Source organism: Vitis riparia, chromosome 16 (genome assembly GCF_004353265.1).
Source record: "Vitis riparia cultivar Riparia Gloire de Montpellier isolate 1030 chromosome 16, EGFV_Vit.rip_1.0, whole genome shotgun sequence".
NCBI lineage: Eukaryota > Viridiplantae > Streptophyta > Magnoliopsida > Vitales > Vitaceae > Vitis > Vitis riparia.
The window spans coordinates 15,152,675-15,173,819 of NC_048446.1; the positions used below are offsets into that span (position 1 = coordinate 15,152,675).

The 21,145-nt window shown below is 34.4% G+C and overlaps 1 protein-coding gene across 3 annotated transcripts in view; it reads right to left on the bottom strand.

The window, feature by feature from the left end:
* Positions 1 to 224: 224 nt before the first annotated feature.
* The window catches only part of LOC117933577 (K(+) efflux antiporter 5), a 34,491-nt gene continuing 13,570 nt past the window's right edge, over positions 225 to 21,145 (bottom strand). The window contains exons 8-21 of one of the 3 annotated variants that reach the window (XM_034855006.1): positions 17,005 to 17,076; positions 16,809 to 16,892; positions 16,635 to 16,703; positions 16,461 to 16,538; positions 16,265 to 16,353; positions 15,888 to 15,984; positions 12,596 to 12,649; positions 4,104 to 4,199; positions 2,908 to 3,096; positions 2,732 to 2,809; positions 1,646 to 1,690; positions 1,345 to 1,440; positions 736 to 819; positions 225 to 502 (exon numbers count right to left, since the gene is read on the bottom strand). In XM_034855006.1, coding sequence (XP_034710897.1) covers positions 778 to 819; positions 1,345 to 1,440; positions 1,646 to 1,690; positions 2,732 to 2,809; positions 2,908 to 3,096; positions 4,104 to 4,199; positions 12,596 to 12,649; positions 15,888 to 15,984; positions 16,265 to 16,353; positions 16,461 to 16,538; positions 16,635 to 16,703; positions 16,809 to 16,892; positions 17,005 to 17,076 — 1,089 coding nt within the window. In that variant the 3' untranslated portion in view covers positions 225 to 502; positions 736 to 777. Of the gene's footprint in view, positions 503 to 526; positions 937 to 1,344; positions 1,441 to 1,645; positions 1,691 to 2,731; positions 2,810 to 2,907; positions 3,097 to 4,103; positions 4,200 to 12,595; positions 12,650 to 15,887; positions 15,985 to 16,264; positions 16,354 to 16,460; positions 16,539 to 16,634; positions 16,704 to 16,808; positions 16,893 to 17,004; positions 17,077 to 21,145 lie in introns of those variants that run through there. The other 2 variants (XM_034855005.1, XM_034855004.1) reach the window with 2 other exon arrangements.

Sequence of the window (21,145 nt, forward strand, 5' to 3'; positions counted from 1 at the left end):
CTAAAAAAAATACAATAATTTTTAAAAATTGAACTTCAAAAAATATTTTCAAATATATATGAAACTTCAATATATATGATAGTATCATGTCTTAAAGATTTAAATTTAGAATGTATTTGATAATGATTTTAAGAAGCGTTTCTATTATTTTTTATGTTTAAAAGATAAAAAAAATCTAAGTATTAAAAGGAATATAAACATCACTGTTAAACGCACTCTTAATATATTTTGTTAACAGCTGTACTAAAAGTCATCCTTGCTATTCTTTACAGTCAATATATCATGTCTTAAGGTATTTAGATGAATCCTTGAAGTAAAAGCAGTACCCACAAGAACTCTCAATTGGAGTTCCAACCGCATCAGTTTAATTAAAATCGACCCTCTTGGTCCGATTCTCAAGTCATTTAAAACCTTACCGAAACCAAAAAGGGACCCACAATTGCAGATCCCATCTTGGGCGCATGGCTTCACAGTGGATAGCAATGCTGAGCAAACCTGAAGCCTGTATAGTTGGCACCGGTTAGTGTCAGAAAACTGGTCAGGCAAGATAAAAATACTATTAAATACCTCTCCACTTGTTCAAAGAAAAATACTTAGGACATGGGAAACAATTTTGTAGGATTTTGTATGGAATTTTCAGTTTATAATAACGTCCCGACATATTTGTATGAGCCAGCGGTGGACAAAAAGAATATATGTACAGTGTGGAAAGAATATAAACGAATACATATGTACATGAGAACTCCAAGGCTCCAGTGTGAGCTTCAGGGGAGCTGATCATGCCTTGATGCTGCAATGAAGCCTCGGTGATGGAATTGACTGTAAGACAAAACTCTAAAATTAAAAAATTCTTCAAAATCTAGCTTCGAGAGCCACAGTAATGTACTCCAAGGGTCACAATAATCTATCACGTGATTCGAGCACGGAAGCTCTCTCCTGCAACATAATTAAGAAACAAATAAACGTGCTTTCTATATTAAGGCCCAATTTGGATTGACTTTTGAGAAGTCAAAAATTCTTTTTTGAGCTTAATAAGATCTTTTATATGCTAATTTTGTTCAAAGAGCTTATGACTTAATATGGAATCCAAGAAAAAAATATATATATATATATTTTGATAAGTAGAATCCAAGAAAAATATTACTCTTGTAGAAGCTCTATTCTGGCTTATACAAAACATTCTTTTTATGTTTGATAAAATTTTCATGATACTAATATTACCCTTTAAAATTGTGACTTTGACTTTGGTTTTAGTTTTTAATTAAAGCCAAAAACAGTAAGCTATACCAAATGAAGCGTAAGTTTCAGTAGAAAATGGCAATATTTAAACAGTGAGAGAGAGACCTCATTCTGATTGCTGTTCTCTGAAGGGAACCAGTGCATGAGAACACCCAAATGCATCACCGCAGGGATCAGTTTGAACAGGACAGGAGTCGTCACCTGTGGGATAATTATTAGCAGAGATGCACAAAATATTGCAAAAAGCTTATTTAAAAAAAAAAAAAATCTTGGTGTAGAAACGTACTCTAGCTTACTTATCCAACACTAGTCAATTTTCATAAAACTCAAAAGGCTTTGTGCTATATGTCTATGACAAAGCAAGTTAGGAAAGAAAGAACCAAGGTTTTCTGTAAAAGACACTTACCAGACTAAGAGCTGTTGTCCCAAGTAGAAGAAGATACATCTTCCCCTAAATTATTAAACAGAATCTGTTAACATTGATAATGTAAAAGAGTGCTAAAGAAGAAAACAAAGAAAATGGTTTTTAGAACAAAAAATGATTTTTTAACTTTAAAAAAGTGATTACTAAAAATGGTTTTTTGAAAATTTGTTCTAAAAACAAGTTAATTTTAGAACAAATTTAAAATGTTTTCAAGTGTTTTGTGTAGAGTGTTAAAAAAACCAAATGAAATATGGACAATACTTTGGGAGCATTTGCAGTGTACATGAGTGCATAGAACCTTCACAAAAAATAAACCAAGAAAATTATTTTCCATGAGTTTCCAAATAGAATGTTATTTCCAAAACCAATTAAGAACTATTTTCAAAAACTGTTTTTTCATGACTAATTTAGAAAACGTTGCCAAACCGGCTCTTAAGCTCTCACCAAATGCAAATCTGGAGTAATAAGCAGATGCTTTTGGATTACGTCAAAGTTTATTATGACTAATGTTGGGGCAACATAGGGGTGAGTTGGCAGTCTCAGGTAAGTTCTTTAAAAAGCATCATTTTTTCAGAAGCAGCTGGATAGGAAGGAATGTGAGGTTATAATGGACAACATTTATAATGAGGAAATGGAGGCAAGTTTGAAATAGAACTTTATTTCCCACCTCATAGAAAAGGGGGGGAAGCCTGAGCATGACACCTTGTAGACTTATGTGCTGGCAAACATGTTGAATATGGTGACACATGAGTCAGCATTTCTTATTTTAAAGCATTTGGCTACAATTGGAAGCATTGAAAATGCTACTATCCTCCATAAAATCAGGACAGCATTCCCCCTTGGCATGCATACAAGAATGTCATATGATCCAATACCCAGACAAAGCCCAACTTATCTCATCTCATACATTCACCAAGGCTTAGTTTGTGCAGAGATGGGCCCAATTATATAGATGTAACACACACAAGAGTGCAGACACACACAGAATACACATGTATATACATACTAGTGATCAAGTGAACAAGAGGAGTGGAGAGGGAGAGAGAGAGAGAGAGAGAGAGAGAGCACCTCAATAAGTTTAAGATTCGAAGCCCGGCTTAAGAGAACAAAAGCAAATTCTCCTATTTGAGCAAGCAATACTCCAACCTAACATTTCCAAATGGGAAAATTATCACCAGATTATATGTTGAATTTATCTGATATCAATCAAAGTTATGCTAAAAAATCTTAGGAAGACAACTTACAAGGAAAGATGTCCTAACGCTATATCCAAAGGCTTTAGTGACCACTGCAACAACAGCTGTTTTAACAACTACAACCAGAATAACCGATGCTAGCAATATATCCACATGGGTCCATAGGAACTGCACGTGTATGAGCATTCCAATACTTGAAAGGAAGAGAGCTGCAAATAGGTTCCGGATCGGTTCAACCTAGAACATAGAAAAGCGACAGATACAGAAAATTCATTCTTATGACAATAGAAACATGATAAAAACTTGGAGAATTCTACAGTTGGAGTAAAGAGGGAACTTCTACTAGGAAACTACATTCAGCATATAATAATTCATGAGCATAACCACTCATTTATCTGGAGGTACCATTCCATTTATTATAGACTTAGAGCAGCACTACCTATATCAAAAAGGTAACTTTGCATAAAAAGAACGCCACATTTCAGGCTTGGATGGTGATCTGTCGAAAAACAGAATGATGTGCCCAGCATGTTTATTTGATTATGAGCTGTGTTCCAAATTATTTGAGTGATGTATCATATGCGCATGGCAGTATGTAGATCCTTTCTTTGGAAGGGCATATCCCAGGTCACTACCAGCAGGCTCCATATATATTCACAATGCAGGAACGTGTAAGCTATCAGTCCAGCATAGCCATACTTTGTCTCTCATGACCTAGTTAAGATGAACCTTTCCTTCATTTCGAACTTCATAAGAAAAACCATAATGGAAAAGCGCATGCCTGCTGGATGTTCTTGCCAACTCTGTGGCATTGTACACTTTATAATGTCTGTTACACTTTTTAATTTTTCCCTTTCCACATTCTATGTTTCCAGCATCCAAGGTATTGCTTTAATTTGCATTGCTAGAATGAGAAAGGTGGAAATTGATTAAGTAATGGAAGTTCCCACATCCACACAACATGCAAAAAGCTATATGGTGGTATAAATTATTTTGGATTTATCTCTTAATATGTGAAATAAAATTTAAGCTATATAAAATTAACAAATTGAAATGAACTAAATTTAAAATTTAAAAAGAGAGAGGAGTCCCCAAAAAATTTTTAAAAATTAATTGAAAATAAAAATGTCATAAAATTAATAAATAAAAAGAAAGAATAATATATGAAATTTATTTGGGCTATTGTGATAAATACATCAATATGAATGGAATAATTTGGAATAATATCAGTGGCCTTGATTTACCTGGTCCAAAGTATGTTGCGCAAAGTCAGTCGTAGATATCATAACCCCAGCCACAAATGAACCCAATTCAAGACTAAGGCCCAGCTTATCACTGCACTGAAATGTTGCAGGACATACCAAAGCATTAAAATCATATGATGAGAGAGAAACTTTCAGAAGACATGTAGAAAATCTGTGTTGAGAATTATATTCTGCTGCAGCTTCAATATCTTCAAATTCACTTACTCTAAAGGTCAAAAATGTCCACATACCACTGACATTATTCTTTTTTCATATTTAAATTTTATCTATTTTTTTTTCTAGTACCAACTAAGCATTAACACATATACCATACTCAAGCATTAAAATCATCAATGTATAAAACAATCTTAGAAACCATGAATCAATATTACTAAATTCTTTGTGTGCAGCATCACATTATCTTCTTCAAGAAGATATCAAATATATAGAAAGGCACGAAAGGGGCAAAACCAAGTACACCTGTAAAGTATACAAGGTACACTACAAAGAAAAGAAACTTAGAAACAAAGAACCAGCATAACAGCACTGGACAGTACCCTACACCTTAACCGTTCATCCAAAATAATGATAAAACTCCTTGAAATTTGAACGGAAATGAGCTTCAAATTTTATTAATGGAATTTTGAGCGTTTTGGTTTGATTATTGGAGGCATGATTTCTTTATCTTCATAAAATGGTAAACATATTTCTACCATGAAGTTTGTACCTAAAGTAGTTGCTGTCTAGAAAATCCAGCAACCCGTTTTCTGGAAATTTTCAACAACTTAATTTCCTAGGGCTGGCAATGGGTTAGATTTTATAGGGTCACCCAGCCCACTCCACCCCTATTGGGACAGGCATGAGGGAGCTTCATTGGGGTTCAGGCTGGGTTTGGGGAGGTCTTTGAAGACCCAGATAGGTTCAGGATGTGTTTGGTTTTATATTGCTCTGCCCCCTCCTATGTATAAATTACATTTCTTTCTTGAAACCTTAAATTTCCAGCCTCCTCTCTGCTCTTGGCATTTGCAACAATAAATCCACACTAGACTCATGAAACTTTCTAAAAGTTCAACATGTCTTCATAGCTTTTTTGATTCCTTAATATGCTATAACATTATTATCTACATTTATTTTTCATCATTTGTTTTAAATTAAACAATATGGCATTGGAAGAAGTTGAAAATCAGACCAAGCAATTCTTGTCCAATGACTCCAATTATAACTACAAGTACCACTTCAACTACTAATATAGTCTCTCTTACTAAAAAATGAAAATTGACATCATTAGTGTGTAATGATTTTGAAAAATAACAATAGATGGACATGACTATGCTATTTGTAATCATTGCAATTCAAAACCTAAGATTAATCGCAAGAATAGGACAAAACATTTGCATGCCTATTTACAAAGGTGCATAAATCGAAAGAATGTTGACACTAAGCAGCAATTGTTACTAACAGAGAGAATGAATGATGGAAAGGTGCAATTTGGGGGTTTTGCTTTTGATCAAGATATCTAGAGGTAAAAACATGCATGAGCAATTATATTGCAAGAGTATCCTCTTTTCGTTGTTGACTATATCGGCCTTAGGGATCTATTTAGTAGCCTTCAACCTTAGTTTAAGGTGCTTTCCCACAATATAAGAACATGTGACATGATAAGTGTAAAGACCTACTCCCAACCATGTAGATATAGTCCTCCAATTTGGGCCCTCAAGGCCCTCATGGTTTTAAAACGCGTTTACAAGGTCAAGAGGAATCTATACATATATTGCGCCAAAAACTCTTTCCCCTATTCAATATGGGATATCACAATCACCTCTTATGCAAACACAATGTCTTTATTGTGTCTCATAAGATTGCGGGGCTAAATAGACAAATACCCTTGCAAGGCCGAAAAAACAAAGACCCATATTAGAGTTGGGGATTGGCTTTGATACTATTTGTAATGACTTGCTTCAACCGTGTGGATATTGTCCACTTTGAGCCCAAAGGGGACAATATCTACATGATTGAGAGCGGATCGTTATAAATGGTATCAGAGTCGATTCTCGATCCTAATGTAGACCTTTATGCATTAGGTCCTATAAGGGGTGTTTGTCTATTTGACCTTAGTCAATAAGATAAAATTGTTGACCTTCACATTTTCTCAGATGAGGAATGTAATTACTTTGATCCTAACCTCTAAGGGTTTGGTTAGAGGTTACGAGTACTAGTATTTGATTCTGTCCACCTTAAAATGAACAAATTTGATGCTAGTCACCCATTTGTAAAGTCTCACCTAACCTAGCAACAAAGTCCTACCTAATTGAGCACCTTTAGTTATTTGATAATTAGAGTAAAAATATTTTGAATGCATTTGCATTTATTAGATTTGATATGAAATTATTATTGACATAAATATGAAAATGTTTGGTTGAAAAGTTTTAGATGTTTTAGCATATTTGAACTTAGAAGTTTTTATGAAAAAAATTGTACATTATATCTCCTATTTGTAATCATAATTGAAAATGTTTGATCCATAAAGTTGTATTAATATTCTTTATTGGGCTTGGAGTTCATTTCCTTTCGTTTACTATTTTAAAAAACATTTATAATAACTTGCTCCCAACCGTGTAGACATTGTCCGCTTTTGGTTCAAAGGGTTTTCACGACTTTATTTTGTAACAATCCACTCTCAATCGTATGGATATCGTCCACTTTGGATCGAAAGGGCTTTTTAGGCTTAAAAACGCACCTACAAAGTTAAGAGAAGCCTATGCATATATAGCGCTAGAAACTTTTTCCTTTATTTGATGTGGGATATCACAATTTTTGTAATAATTTGCTCCCAACCATGTTGTTATTATCCGCTTTAGGCCCTCACAGTTTTAAAATGCATTTATAAGGTTAAGAAAAGTTCATACATATATAGTGTCAAAAACTTTTTCCCTTATCTGATGTGGGATATCACAATTAACCTCACCCCAAAAACATTATTATGCTATCTCACATCGGATAAAGGAAAAAGTTCATGACACTACATATGTATGAGCTCCTCTTAACCTTGTAAATACATTTTAAAGTCGTGAGGTCCCTTTAGACTCAAAGTGAACGATATCTACACAATTGAAAGTGGGTCATTACAAATGGTATCAGAGTCAATCCTAAACTCGACGTGGGACTTTGTGTGTTTGGCCTTGCAAGGGGAGTTTGTCTATTAGGCCTCGTAATCCCGTAGGATACAACAAGGACATTGTGCCTACATGGGAGGGCGAATGTGATATTTCACATTGGGTAGTAGAAAAAGTTCCTAATGCTATATATGTACAAACTTCTCTTAACCTTGTACAAGTGTTTTAAAACTGTAAGGGCTCTTTGAGCCTAAAGCGGATAATATCTACACGATTGGGAGTGGATCGTTATAATAAGTATCTATGAGGTTGAAAAAAACAATTATATCTAATATTTTATATATATAACTTATAAGAACTAGGGAAACCTTGAAAGTTGAGTTGTAGTGACAATTGATATGTGGACATCAGCAAAAGAAAAGCAACATGGCTATCACAACACGAGTTATTGACTTGTGTTCATCACTATATCATCGGATTATTTAATTAGTTATATTATTGTTTGATTTATTTTATCTTTTTTGTCCATTTTATTCTTTAATGATAATACTTGTATTAATCGCAAGTTTTGTAAATTTTTGATAGGTTTGTTTATGTGCTTCCTCCACATACAAAAGCAATGAAGTTTTAATGGATTGTTGGTTTCAATGGAATATTGACAATTAATGTTTTTTTGGATAATTTATTTGCGACTATTTCACTTTTCTTAGATTGGATGTTACTTCATATGCAATGTGCCACACATGTTGAACTTGATTGTGAAGGATGGCTTGAATCTCATAGGGGTAGAGATTCACAAAATTCATGAGAATGTCTTATTTTGGTTAGCAACACCATCAAGAGTGGAAAGTTTTCATGCACTAAGTAATGCCTTGATTGCAAAACACGGTGGTAATCTACATACTTGATACTATCAACTGTTATCACTTATAACGATGTGTTCCCATGGTTGAAGCAACATGAAAAACACTACACATGTGTCATCAAAACAAGAGTAGGATATGACAACAAAATATGTGAGATATTAGAGTAGTTTTTCAGTGTAACAATGTTGTTAAAGTTTGTGAAATTAGAGAAGCATTGCATGATTGGCTCACCTATTCCATTGATGTTATAAGAACAATGACCTTATCTATTTTGGAAAATTTTGATAAGTACTATTGTGTGTGTCACTCCATGATGACAATAGCATTTGGATGAAGCTTTTTTACTTGTACTTTCCAACAATTTATGGGTTGGAAGCTTCAAACAAAATTGAAAAAGTCTGTCCAAGTTTGTTACAAGTTGTTTTATGAGTATCAATTAAAGTCTTAAGTTGAGCCACCAAGCTTCTTCCAATGGAGTTGGATCATCTTCACATCTATTATGATAAGAAGGTCATTCTTTTGATGTATTGGTTATTTATTTGTTAATCGTTGCTTTGAAGTGGTTCATGTGAAGTCAAAGTTAGACCATTACTTAAAGGAACCCTACGATACCTAGATCCTTCAATCTCACCCAGTGTACCCATTTTGATACAACATGATATGGGTGTGGGTATGGGATCCTTGTTGGATACTCCTATTTTATTGTAGATGTTGTTGTTTGATTTGTTCATTAATATCCTTTTATTTTTTTTCAACTTTCTAACAATAATTACATTAGACAAAAAAGACGAGTTAGCTGAAAAGTGAAATTTTGTAGGAATATTTGGGGATAAGAGGAAAAAAAGGGAATTAGAGGGAAAAGGTGGGAATTTAAGGATATCTTCACTTCCAATTTATTTTCAATTGATTTTTCTTTTATTTTGTTATATCCCAGTACCCATACCCATTTTGTGGATTCTTTTTAGCCAAACCCCCGTATCCTAAAATTGGAGTTGTGAAGAATAAAGACACCTACACACATCCATATTTGACACTCAAACCAAACCCATGCAACATGAGAGGGGCCTATTGTGCCATGTTGTCCTAGTTTTGATGTCTTGATATGGTGGAAGATAGATAGTGTTAAATATCCAACTTTTTAGAAAATGATCAAACACATCTATGCTATTCTTATATCTATAGTTGCATCAAAGTCAACTTTGTAATACAAGTGATAGGGTAGTACACCAACAATTTTTTTTCTTATCGGTAAATGCAAATTGTATTAAAAAATAAAAGGTATACACGATGTATACAAACAACCCAAAAAACAAATAAGCGTGAATACGCAAAAACCAACAATTGCACCCTACGAAGAGCCTAATCAATCCACAAAATCTAACATGGAGACCTTGATGTGTTCTTAAAGTTGGCTATGGTTTGAGATGAAAGGCACATCATTTAAAATACTCAAACCTTTTTTTATTATTATATGTTGTATTGTTACTAAAAAATTTTATTTTCTAATTTTTTATTTTTGCTTGTCTTAGATTTCATGAACAAGTTAACCTTAATATTTTATCATAGTTGGAAAATCTTCCACCAACGTGTACTTGTTTTATCAGTTTCAATGTCAATTTGCCTGGGCCTATTGAGTTGTGATGCATTCAATAATAGCTTGCCTCAAGAGGAAGGTAATGATTACGGCTTCACTATATATTTGAAAATTTTGACTTCCTAATTTGTTGAAATAAAATATCACATTAAGACAAGAAGATTTGATACTAAATGTGCAGAACATTTAGTGTTGTAGATTCAACACTAGAGGGTTGAAACAAGGATCTCCTTCTAGTTTCTTCAGCAGCTCTAGAGGGTTGAGTCAAGGAGATCCTTTGTCTCCTTATTTGTTTTCTTTTGGTGATGGAGATCCTTTCCGGTTTGATCTCTAGGGCAAAGGATGGTAGTTTTATTAAGGGTTTCCGAGTTAAAGAGAGGAATGATGCAGGTGTCGAGGTATCCATTTGTTCTTTGCTGATGATACTCATTGTTTTTTTATACAAGTAAGGAAAACTTGGAGTACTTGAGCTGGGTTTTTATGTGGTTTGAGACATGCTTGGGTCTTAAGATTAATTTGGAGAAAAGTGAATTGATTCCCGTTGGGAAGGTACTAAATTTGGAGGAGTTTGTCAAGGTTTTAGGTTGTAAGGTGGGTTCTCTTCCATCCACTTACTTAGGCCTCCCCTTGGAAGCTCCTTACTAGTAGGGTATGGGAAGGTGTGGAGGAAAGGTTCCAAAAAAGGTTTGTTTTGTGTAAGAGACGATATTTGTCAAAAGGTGGAAGACAGAAGCTGATTAAGAGTACTTTACCTAGTTTGCCCATTTACTTTATGTCCCTATTTGTTATCCCTAAAAAAGTGGTGGCTAGATTGGAAAAAATTCAAAAAGAATTCCTGTGGGGAGGGGAGTTGGAGAAAAAGTCTCATTTGGCTAATTGGTCGATTGTGTGTTTGGAGAAGCAAAATGGGGGGGTTTAAAAGCCTTTCTCTCTTCAATAAGACACTTTTGGGTAAATGGTCTTGGAGATTTGTGAAAGAAAGGAACCCTCTTTGAAAACGGGTAATTGTTGGTAAGTACGAAATTCAAGAGGGGGAGTGGTGCATAAAGGAGGTGAGAGGGAGGTATGGTGTACGAGTATGGAAGACAATTAGAAATGGTTGGGAGGCCTTCAAAGATAAAACGAGGCTTCAGGTTGGTTCGGGGAATCGGGTCAAATTCTGGTAAGATAGATGGTGTGGAGATATGTCATTAAGGGATGAGTTCCCGGATCTTTATGCTATATAGCTTCCTTTAAGGATGCTTGGGTGGTAGATGTTTGGGATGGGGGTAGTTGGGGACCAAGGTTTATTAGACAATTCAATGATTAGGAGATAGAGGAGGTAGATGCCTTATTTGGGAGGTTGCATAACTACTCCACTGTTTTGGGTACTTTTGATGTCATGGTTTGGTTGGAGACTAAGGATGGTGATTTTTCAATCTGGTCCTTTTACTCTTCTCTGGCTAGTAGAAGAGTGGAGCCTTTCCCACACAATACAATGTGGAACTCTTAGGGCCTTGTTAGAACCAGCTTTTTCGCTTGGGAGGCAACTTGGTCTAAGATTTTGACCCTGGATCAACTCAAAAGGGGGGATGGATGCCAAACAAGTACTACATGTGCAAGGCTGAAGAGGAATCGGGAAATCATTTACTTTTGCATTGTTCGAAAGCAAGTACATTGCGGTAGCTGGTTTGTGCTCTTTTCATTTTCAATGGGTGATGCATTCTTCTGTGAAGGGGGTGCTCCTAAGTTGGAATGGTGTTCCAGTTGGCAAAAAAAGGAAGAAGGCTTGGAAAGTTGCCCCTCTTTGAATTTTTTGGTCCATTTGGAGGGAAAGAAATAGGAGAGCTTTTGAGGATAGGGAATGCTTAGATCAAACTTTTAAAAGTTCTTTTTTGTATTTATTTTGGGATTGGATTAGAGTGTGCATGGGGGGTAGCATTACTTTTTTGATAGATTTTGTGGATTGGTTAAGTTCCCCATAGGGTGCGGTTGTGTTATCGTCCCTATTGGTTTTTTGTATATGTGTACATTGTGTATACCTTTTTATTAATACAATACTCGTTTACTTGTATAAAAAAAAAGCATATAGTGTTGTAGATTCTGCAATAAAATGTTAATCCATGTGATTAAATTTGGATGAGAAATTCTTTAGGAATGTGATCAAATTTAATTAATTTCTCTTTTTCATGAATTGACTGCATGATTGAAGTTTGGCACTGCAATATGAGGTGGCTAGACTTGTACAAGTTTTCTTTATTCAACATTTGACTCTCTTTTGTAGGTTGTGAAGTTTATATCCACATAATTGGGGTCAGAAGTGAGAAATTAGAATATTAATCATATGAATTGTAATATGCATATTTGTATTTCATGGGAACAAGTTTATTGGAAAACTAGAAAGTATTACGTCTAAACTATTCACATATGGTGTTTTATTTAATACTTATATTTTAAAATATAGAAACTTCAGTAAAAGTGTTGCCCTTTTCCATGGTAAGTCCACCTTGTTAATCTTGAACATGTACTTTTCAGAAATTTTGTTGATACTAATTTGGAATTTCATCAGCATATTAAAGGTGTTGTTTCAAAAGTCTAATATTGGACATTACTAGGAACTTTATTATTGAAGTGCCTTGGACACTTGCTAAACTGGTTGTCTTTAGAATGTTTAGTTTTTGAATTTTCTTATGGCATGATGCAGTGTTCAGTCATAGTAATGCCAAAATTCACCCTGAAATCAAGTAGAAAAATACTATTTTCTTTTTAAGGTGCAGTGATGATGTAACAAGGTTCAGCTTGGAAATTCAAGAGCACGAAGACAAAAGAGAGACCAAAGTACTTGACTTCCAAGATAATAACATAGATACAAACTTATGTTGCAGCAACAAACACAGTCTTAGCCTTAATAAACATAAAGGAAGTATATGGTACGCTTACCCAAGCAGATAATAAGCAGAAAGCCACTGAAGCAAGCTGATAGAGTTCATTTGTCTGAAGATTCCACAAAACAGGAAATGCTAATTAAATCAAAAAGTATCTAACCAAAGCTACAATAAACAAAACAGATTGTATAATATGGAATGAAGCAACATGAACTGGGTTCATGGTTTAACACCCACCCAAGTTTTCAGTTAATCATTACTGTGTGACTCTATAATTCATTTAAGGTACTCTACAATGAAGATATCCTCTAATTCTTGATGGTAATGAGCTTGTTAGTGTACAACAGTGTCCCGACTGCACCTTTGGCAATTTCATTATGATGGACCAGATAAATTACTCAATTCAAGATGAAGGTGGTGCAAGAAGAAGAGCTCAGAAATAACATCTCATCTATTACCTATGTTTTCTCATTCTTTATGAGCTTCCTTCCTCTCTTCTCTAAATACTTTCATAGTTTGTCGTCTAATCATTGTTCAAATCTGAAACATAAATCAGGCCCGTCTCCCCTCTCAATCTGTTAAGACCTATAACTCCCTTTATATGAATCCCTTCATCCCTTTTTTTTTTTGATAGGTAAAGAAAGGTATGTATAAATTAGTAAAAGAAGAAGGTACACCGATGTACACAAAATGTATATAAGGAGCACCTAAAGCAAGCTCACAAAAAAAGAGTACAAAAAACACCTTGGCACTCAACAAGACCCCACCCACTCTACAAAATCAAACAAAGGCATCGAGCCTTCACTTAAGTACACGCTAACCCAAGAAGAGAGATTACAAAGGAATGAGAGTTTTAACAATTGGTCATAATGTTCCTTATCTTCAAAAGCTCCTTGATTACGTTCCCACCAAATTGTCCAAAAAATGCAAAGAGGAGCAACATTTCACACCTTGTTCCTTTACTTTCCTACAAAGGAGCCTTGCCAACTTAAGAGCAAAACTTTTACCAAAGAAGAGATCACCCAATCCACCCCGAATAAGAAAAACAATAGGTGTCATAGAATCCTTGATTTAGAGCAATAAAGAAGTAAATGATCAAATAGACTGCCCCTCCTGCTTGCATAGATAACATCTATTCACCAATGGTCACCCTCTCTTCTAGAGATTTATTTAAAGTTAGAACTCTTCCCCAACTAGCTTCCCACACAAAGAAGCTCACTTTGGACGAGACCTACAAATTCCAAATAATATTCATTGGAAAAAGGATTACCCTCCCCATTTCCAAAACTGTATGGAAAGATTTGACTAAAAACAATCCCTTTTTAGCATCTTTCCAAACCACCTTGTCATTATCGTCCCTCCTAACCAATTTCCCTCTCAGCATGGAGAAGAAAGTCTCAATGATATCCAACTCTCAATCATTAAAGTTCCTAGTAAAGCGTAGGATTCAATGTCCCAGTCCTCCTGTATCATCCCACAGATCCGCCACCCAAGCCTCCTTTGACACAACCAATTGGAATCAATTCATGTTTATCCAAGTTAATTCTCAACCCTGATAAAGCCTCAAATCACATGAGCAGCCAACTTAAATGAGTCATTTGCCCTTGGGAATCCTCACAGAAGACAAAGGTGTTGTCTGTAAACAAGAGATGGGACACCTCCACCACCTCTCCCCCCTCTATCTCACCCTGAAACCTAACAAGTAGCCCTCATCCCTAGCTCTCTCCAATAGGCGGCTCAAGACTAGCCAAAACAAACAAAAAAAGGTGACAAAGGACTCCCTTGTCTCAAACCCCCTCGGACTCTAAAATAAACCAAAAGGAGTCCCATTAACCAACACTGAAAAACTTAGTTGTGGATATGCACCATTGAATCTAGCTAAATCCATTTCTAGCCAAAATCCATTTTTTTTCCATAAGTGCAAACAAAAAGGCCCAATGGATATGGTCGTATGCTCTTTCTATGTCCAACTTGTAAATGACACCATTAAAGCCATCCTTCAACATTGAATCAATTGCTTCATTCACTATAAGGGCCCCATCTTAAATTTGTCTCCCCTCTATAAAAGTGTTATGAAACTTGAATACCACTTTTCCCACCACTTTCTTTAATCTATTTGTCAACTCCTTTGCTAAAAGTTTTATAAAGACCTCTGACCAAACTAATTGGTTTGAAATCTTTCAAATCCTTTGCACCCTCCTTTACGATTAAAGCAAAAAACAAAAAGTAGCATTTAAACTTCTTCCAAATTTGCAGTTGGCAAAGAAATCCAAAAAGGACCCCATCACCTCGTTCTTCACAAAATCTCAAGTAAATTGCCAAAAAGTCATAGTGAATCCCTTTGGGCCAACAACTTTGTCCTCATTTAAATCAAATAAAGCACTAAACACTTCCTCCTCTAAAAAAGACCCTCTAAGCCCATTGCCTCCTAATGATACAAAGTTTTAAAAGAGATGCCACTAATGCATGGTCTCCAATCTCTTGCATTGAACAAAAGTTGGTGAAAAGCCGAACCACTCCTTGCTTAATTTTGGATTCCTCTATAAGTCATTCCCTGTTCACCTTAATCTTGGCCACAAAATTCTCCCACCTATGAGCATTAGCCATTTGTGGAAAAATTTGGTGTTCTTATCCCACTCCTTTAACCAAATCTCCCTAGGTTTTTGCCTCCATGAGACTTCCTCTAATATGGTCCATTTGCAGAACTCTTCTTTTGCTGCCCGTCTGACAACCTCCTGCTTTAAAATCCTAAAAACCCACCTGCTTCAAAGCCAGCTCCCTTCGAACAGCGACATGACCAATAACTTCTTTATTCCACATCTTCAATCTCAGTTTCAGCACTTTCAGCTTAGAACATAGTCCTTCATCCTTATTTCTACACATCCCATCGTATCCCTTTGGAACATAGTCCGTCCTTAGGCTTACCTGCATTTGGACCAACCATCTAACCAGGTTCATCAAGTTCACAAAAGCAATTAGCCTATTTGATAACACGGTAGCCCATCCACAATATTGATCAATTCATTTTCTCTATCATTCACTTGAATTAGTCCTTGACCACCTCAAACACAAGGTCAAGATTATTCACAATTTTTAAAATTTTAAAATTTTAATGATTTTTCTGGGTCAGTTTGTGAATCAACCCATTGTACAGGTACTAGTTATATTCATATGATCAGATTTAATAGCCATGACTCCTTTATGTGCAATTGCTAATTCGTTGTTAGAAAAAATCTCTTTTGGATGAAAATACATACTCTAGAGCACAGCATTGCATGCATTTGTTATTAGCTTGTAGAGTTCATCAAAAGCAAAATAGGAAATACAGAAGCATGGTTATTACTCACTTGAGATGATAGTTGTATCATCAGCTTTAAAAACCGAGGAACAAATGACCAGGATAGCACTGATGCAGCAGTCAAAAACATGGATAAAACCAGAAGCCTAAAAGTTTAATTAAAAAAATACAGGTCAGCTTCAAGAAGATCAACTATATGAGCTTAATTCTAAGAATGATGCAATTAAAAGAAAAAAAAAAAGAATTTGGCAATCAGAGCAAGGGAAATGGATGTAATTCAATCAACAATTTATCTTCGTTAGAGTTAAATTTACGACATAACATATAAGTCATCATAGAAAATTCATCATACACAGGATGGCTAATAATTGAAATAAGAAAAATTAAGATCACAGAAAACATGCAAAATCATAGAAATGGACTCACAGCTTTCCCATTGATATCATTCCTTGCAAAAGGCCACTGTTACCACCCAAAACTGGGAGCAAAGCAAAGAGTAAACCAACAGCACAATCCTGAAATATTCCATGGTGAAGAAATGTATGGATATGCACCAAAAAATCAAGTTTTTTGCCTTGATATGTTATTCAATTGTTGACAGATCTTCCAGCTGAAACTATACCTGTAAAATAAGTGTCCCAATAGTAACTTGACCATGAAGAGCATTATTAGTATTCCGTTCTACCAGGAACTTTACCACCTAGTAAAAGAAAATTGGAAGTAGCGTGAACATGACATATTTGCGGCAACCAAGAGAAGAAAATAGTGAAGTATCAGAAATGTTCAGAAAAAGTACCACTGCTGTTGATGACATTGATAAGAAGGAACCAACAAATACACCCTCCGACAACTTTGCTCCACATAACTACAAAGTGAACAGATTCTGAAGCTTAGCAACCATTTATATAAGAGCCACAAAACCAGATTCGATAATTACAGTCCACATAATAATTGATTATCAACACCCTACCATGGCAGTTACACCGCACAAGAACATAAATATAATAATTTGAAGCAGCCCTCCAAGAACAGCAACAGGTCCCACAGCTTTTAACTGCATCAACAAAGGGAAAAAATGTAAAATATAATAACCAGAAAATATTTCATAGTAACATTATTGTGTATGAGTTTGATAATAAAATTTTCCCAAGTTGAAGATAACATACCTTTGGCAAAGAAAATTCCAGCCCCAAAGCAAAAAGAAGAAAGACAACACCAAACTGTGCAACAGTTTCAACCTGTAATAAAAATAATAATTAAGAAAAAAGAAATGACATGTCATATGAATACTCATCACAAGTTAAGTAGTTGACAGAATCACTGCACATAATTGACTGAATGCATACTAGTTTAACTTCTAAAACTATATGCATCAAAATGGATGGAATGTGATTGAAAGAAAAATTGCAATAATATGTGAATAAAACAGAGCAAAAAGAACCGACTAAGATGTCTTTAAATTTATCACAATTCCCAAAAGCCAATAGGAAAGGCAATTACATAATCAATTTTTTTTTTTTATCAAAAACAAATATTGATTTATATAAATTAAAAGTACACTTGAAGGATGAGGGATCCTTCCCAAAATATACAAACTTTGATCAAAAGAAGAGGAGAAACCTTCTCCAAAATACTAGGACATGTACATCATTTAAATACTAGTTAAGAGTTGATCTGAAACCAACCAAAATGGACCCAAAGCAATGTTCCTCCCTTTGCTATCTTAACCCTTTGATCTACATACCACCTCCTAATCGAGTTGAATAACATTGAGGGGAGAGCCTTAAAATCTTTAGTAGCTAAGACCCAAAAGAAGGAATAGAAATAAACTAGATCTCATATCGTCTTTGAAGTCCTCCTCTTGCTCTCAAAAATTATCCATTTCTTTCCCACCACACTATCCAAATCAATGTAAGACAAGCAATTTGTCATAAAATTCTATCTCTAATAGTGCCCCCAAATCTCCAAAGAGATGGACATCATATCGCTTATAATTCTGGGAGGGAACCCACTAACCTAGTAAATCTAAATAGTCTATACCAAAGCCTTATAGTCATCAAACAGTGTAAAAAAGGATGATCAATTGATTCTCCATTACCCATGCACATGGTGCAACTATTAGGACTAAAGGATTTCAAAATTCTTTGCACACTCAAAGCAAGTCGTTCATGTTAACCCTCTTGTTGGCCACTAATCAAGCAAAAGCCTTGACCTGTGATAGAGCTTTAGATTTCTAGATGAATTTTGATGGAGAGAAAAGAACTAGAGTTGATTGCTTGGACAAGGCTAAGAAAAAAAATTTACTATGAATAGGCTTGAAAACGATAAAGACCATATTCTCTCAATTGGAAAGCATGGTGTGAGGATCACAGTAGCAAGAGATGGCATGAGTCTTCCAAAATCCTCTATCCCTAGATCCCCAGATCAGTGAGGTTTCAACGAAAATGAAAGTTCCAAGAAAAAGGGGAAGAGATACCAAGAATAGATGAAATAGAATTGTTTCTAGTTGTGACAACTCTAACAAGTCTTGTATATTGAAAATAAAAAGGTTGATCTCTCCATCACAAATCTTACTAAAAATGAATCTTTGCACAAATCTTTGCCACCTTCACTACCTTAAACCAGGCATGACTAGAGAAATCCTGAAAAAATTGTGTAATGGCTTTCCAAGGACAACAATGCGACTACTTGACTAAAATATTGGCATCGAAATCATTAGGCCAAAGGAGGTGGAGGCCAGTAAAGCTTTAGAGATCTGTAGGGTTTTGGAGGAGGGGAAGCTTGGCTCTGCTAGCCTCCCTAAAAAGTTTATTACGTTCAACAACTTTTTAGGACTGCCAATGGTGGGTTTGAGAAGGAAATCAATTCCCTTCTCAGGAAAATGGAGTCAAGAAAAGTTCACGAAGTTAAGGTTGCAAGGGGAAAGAAGAAATCACTTTTGGCTACTCATTTGGAGAGGGAGATTAAAAAACTCAAATGCTCGATCAATTACAATTGCTCTCCTCTCTTAGCCAGGGGAAGGTAGAAGGGCAATTGGGTCTAAGCTTCTTCTTGTTGACGTTACTCTCTTCAATTCCAGCTAGGTTGCAGGATTTGGGCTCTAAGAGGTCTTCGACGTGTTCTCTATTCCTTGATAGGCCTTAAGGGTTTTTGGGTGTGGGTTGTGCTTTTAGCACTGGTCTTTCTCATTAGGGAGAGTTCGATTGTTTCAGGATGTCCTGGTTTGGATGGCCTCAAGGTGGTTGGTATTTCCCTTTCTCTCTTGCTAGCCTTTTGGTATGCACCTTTTTGCTAGCGCACTTTAATATATTCTCTCATTTACCTATCAAAAAATAGATACTCAATATGAACTTATCACAAGGAGCATGTTCTTTCCTTAGTAAACCACTAAAGCCACTTCCCTAATAGGGCTTTATTCCTCATAGAAATACTTCCAAACCCAAACCACCTTCCTTCCTAAAGTTTACACCTAATAAGGTGATCTCTCTTTCTCACACTAACCCCAAATCAAAGAAAGTCCCTTTGCATTTTTCTTAATCCTAGAATCATTTCAAGAAGGAAATTTTGAAGAATACAACACTTAGTGACAGGAGATAGAATAGAAGAGCAATGAGGAAGGGTTTCATGTTTCCAAGGTTTGAAATATCGGTAAACACGGATATATCAATACTTGGATTTTACAAATATATCGGAAATATTAAAGAAATATCAGTGGATATTTTGACAAAAATATCGAAAAAACAAAAATTATTTAAAATTCATGGAAACATTTGGAGAAACTCCAAAAAATGATAAAATAAATAAAAAAATACACATGTTAAAGTTATTTTTTAAGTGTAATTGACATAAGTATGGTTAGAAAGAAAAATCTCAGTAAGCAAGGATATGTCAGTATTAATAATTTATTATTTATCTAATCAAATTAATTTTAATTTATAAAATATTAGAACTTAATTATTATTATTTTTTTTAGTATTTTTTAAATAAATTTATATTTAAATATTTTAAAATAAAAACATTCAAAATTAAATTGACAAATACAAAAAAATTAAAAGTAAAGTGATAGTAATTTTTTAAAATAGGATTAATGAGATAAATGATCAATACTTGGATTTTACAGATATATCGGAAATATTGAAGAAATATAAGTGGATATTTTAACAAAAATATCGATAAAACAAAAATTATTCAAAATTCATGGAAACATTTGGAGAAACTCCAAAAAATGATTAAAATAAATAAAAATACACATAATAAAGTTATTTTTTAAATGTAATTGACATAAGTATGGTTAAAAAGAAAAATCTCAGTAAGCAAGGATATGTCAGTATTAATAATTTATTATCTATCTAATCAAATTAATTTTAATTTATCAAATGTTAGAACTTAATTATTATTTTTTTTAGTATTTTTTGAATAAATTTATATTTAAATATTTTAAAATAAAAACATTCAAAATTAAATAAAATTAAAATGACAAATACAAAAAAATTAAAAGTAAAGTGATAGTAATTTTTTAAAATAGGATTAATGAGATAAATGATGATACATTTAATATTAAAACTATAATTTATTTAATTCAAATGCATTCAATAATGTCAAATAAATGATGATGCATATATGACTTTTTAATATTTAATTATCATATAAATGATATTAAAAAATATTTGTTAAGAAAACTATAATGATGGTTTTTATACATTTATTAATTGATTAAATAAATTTTAAAATAAAATAATTAAAATTTTTTTTTTTTTTTAATAATGAACTTTAACATATTTATTATCATCATATATAAACAAGTGGGAACTTTGCCCAATGGCAATCAGGATTGAACCCAAGCCTTTTGGCCTAGGTTCAAAACCCAGCAACGTAAATGAAATTTGAAATTTGAAGGGATGGAAGGGTGAGAGGTAGCATTAACTGCGTCAGTCGAAAAATGGGGAAATCTAGGCTAGATTTGATGCAGGGAGGAAATCGCCCAAAAAATCCCTGATATATCGGCGATTTTTTGTGCTCTCCTCCACTTGCTATCGTGAGTCACCCCATGCTCGATTTTTCGTCAATATATCGCCGATATTTCAGCAATTTTGCTGATATTCCTGCCAATCGATAATTGGTGCCCAATATCGTTTCAAGCACCACCGATATTCGATATTTCGACGAAAAAACCGACATTTCAATCCTTGCATGTCACCAATTGGATTTCATGTTTAAATATAGCTGGATGAGTGGCGTCAAACCCTGAATCTAAACCATCAAAGCAAAACATCTAACCAAGGGTAAATTATTTGGCTGGTCCATTTT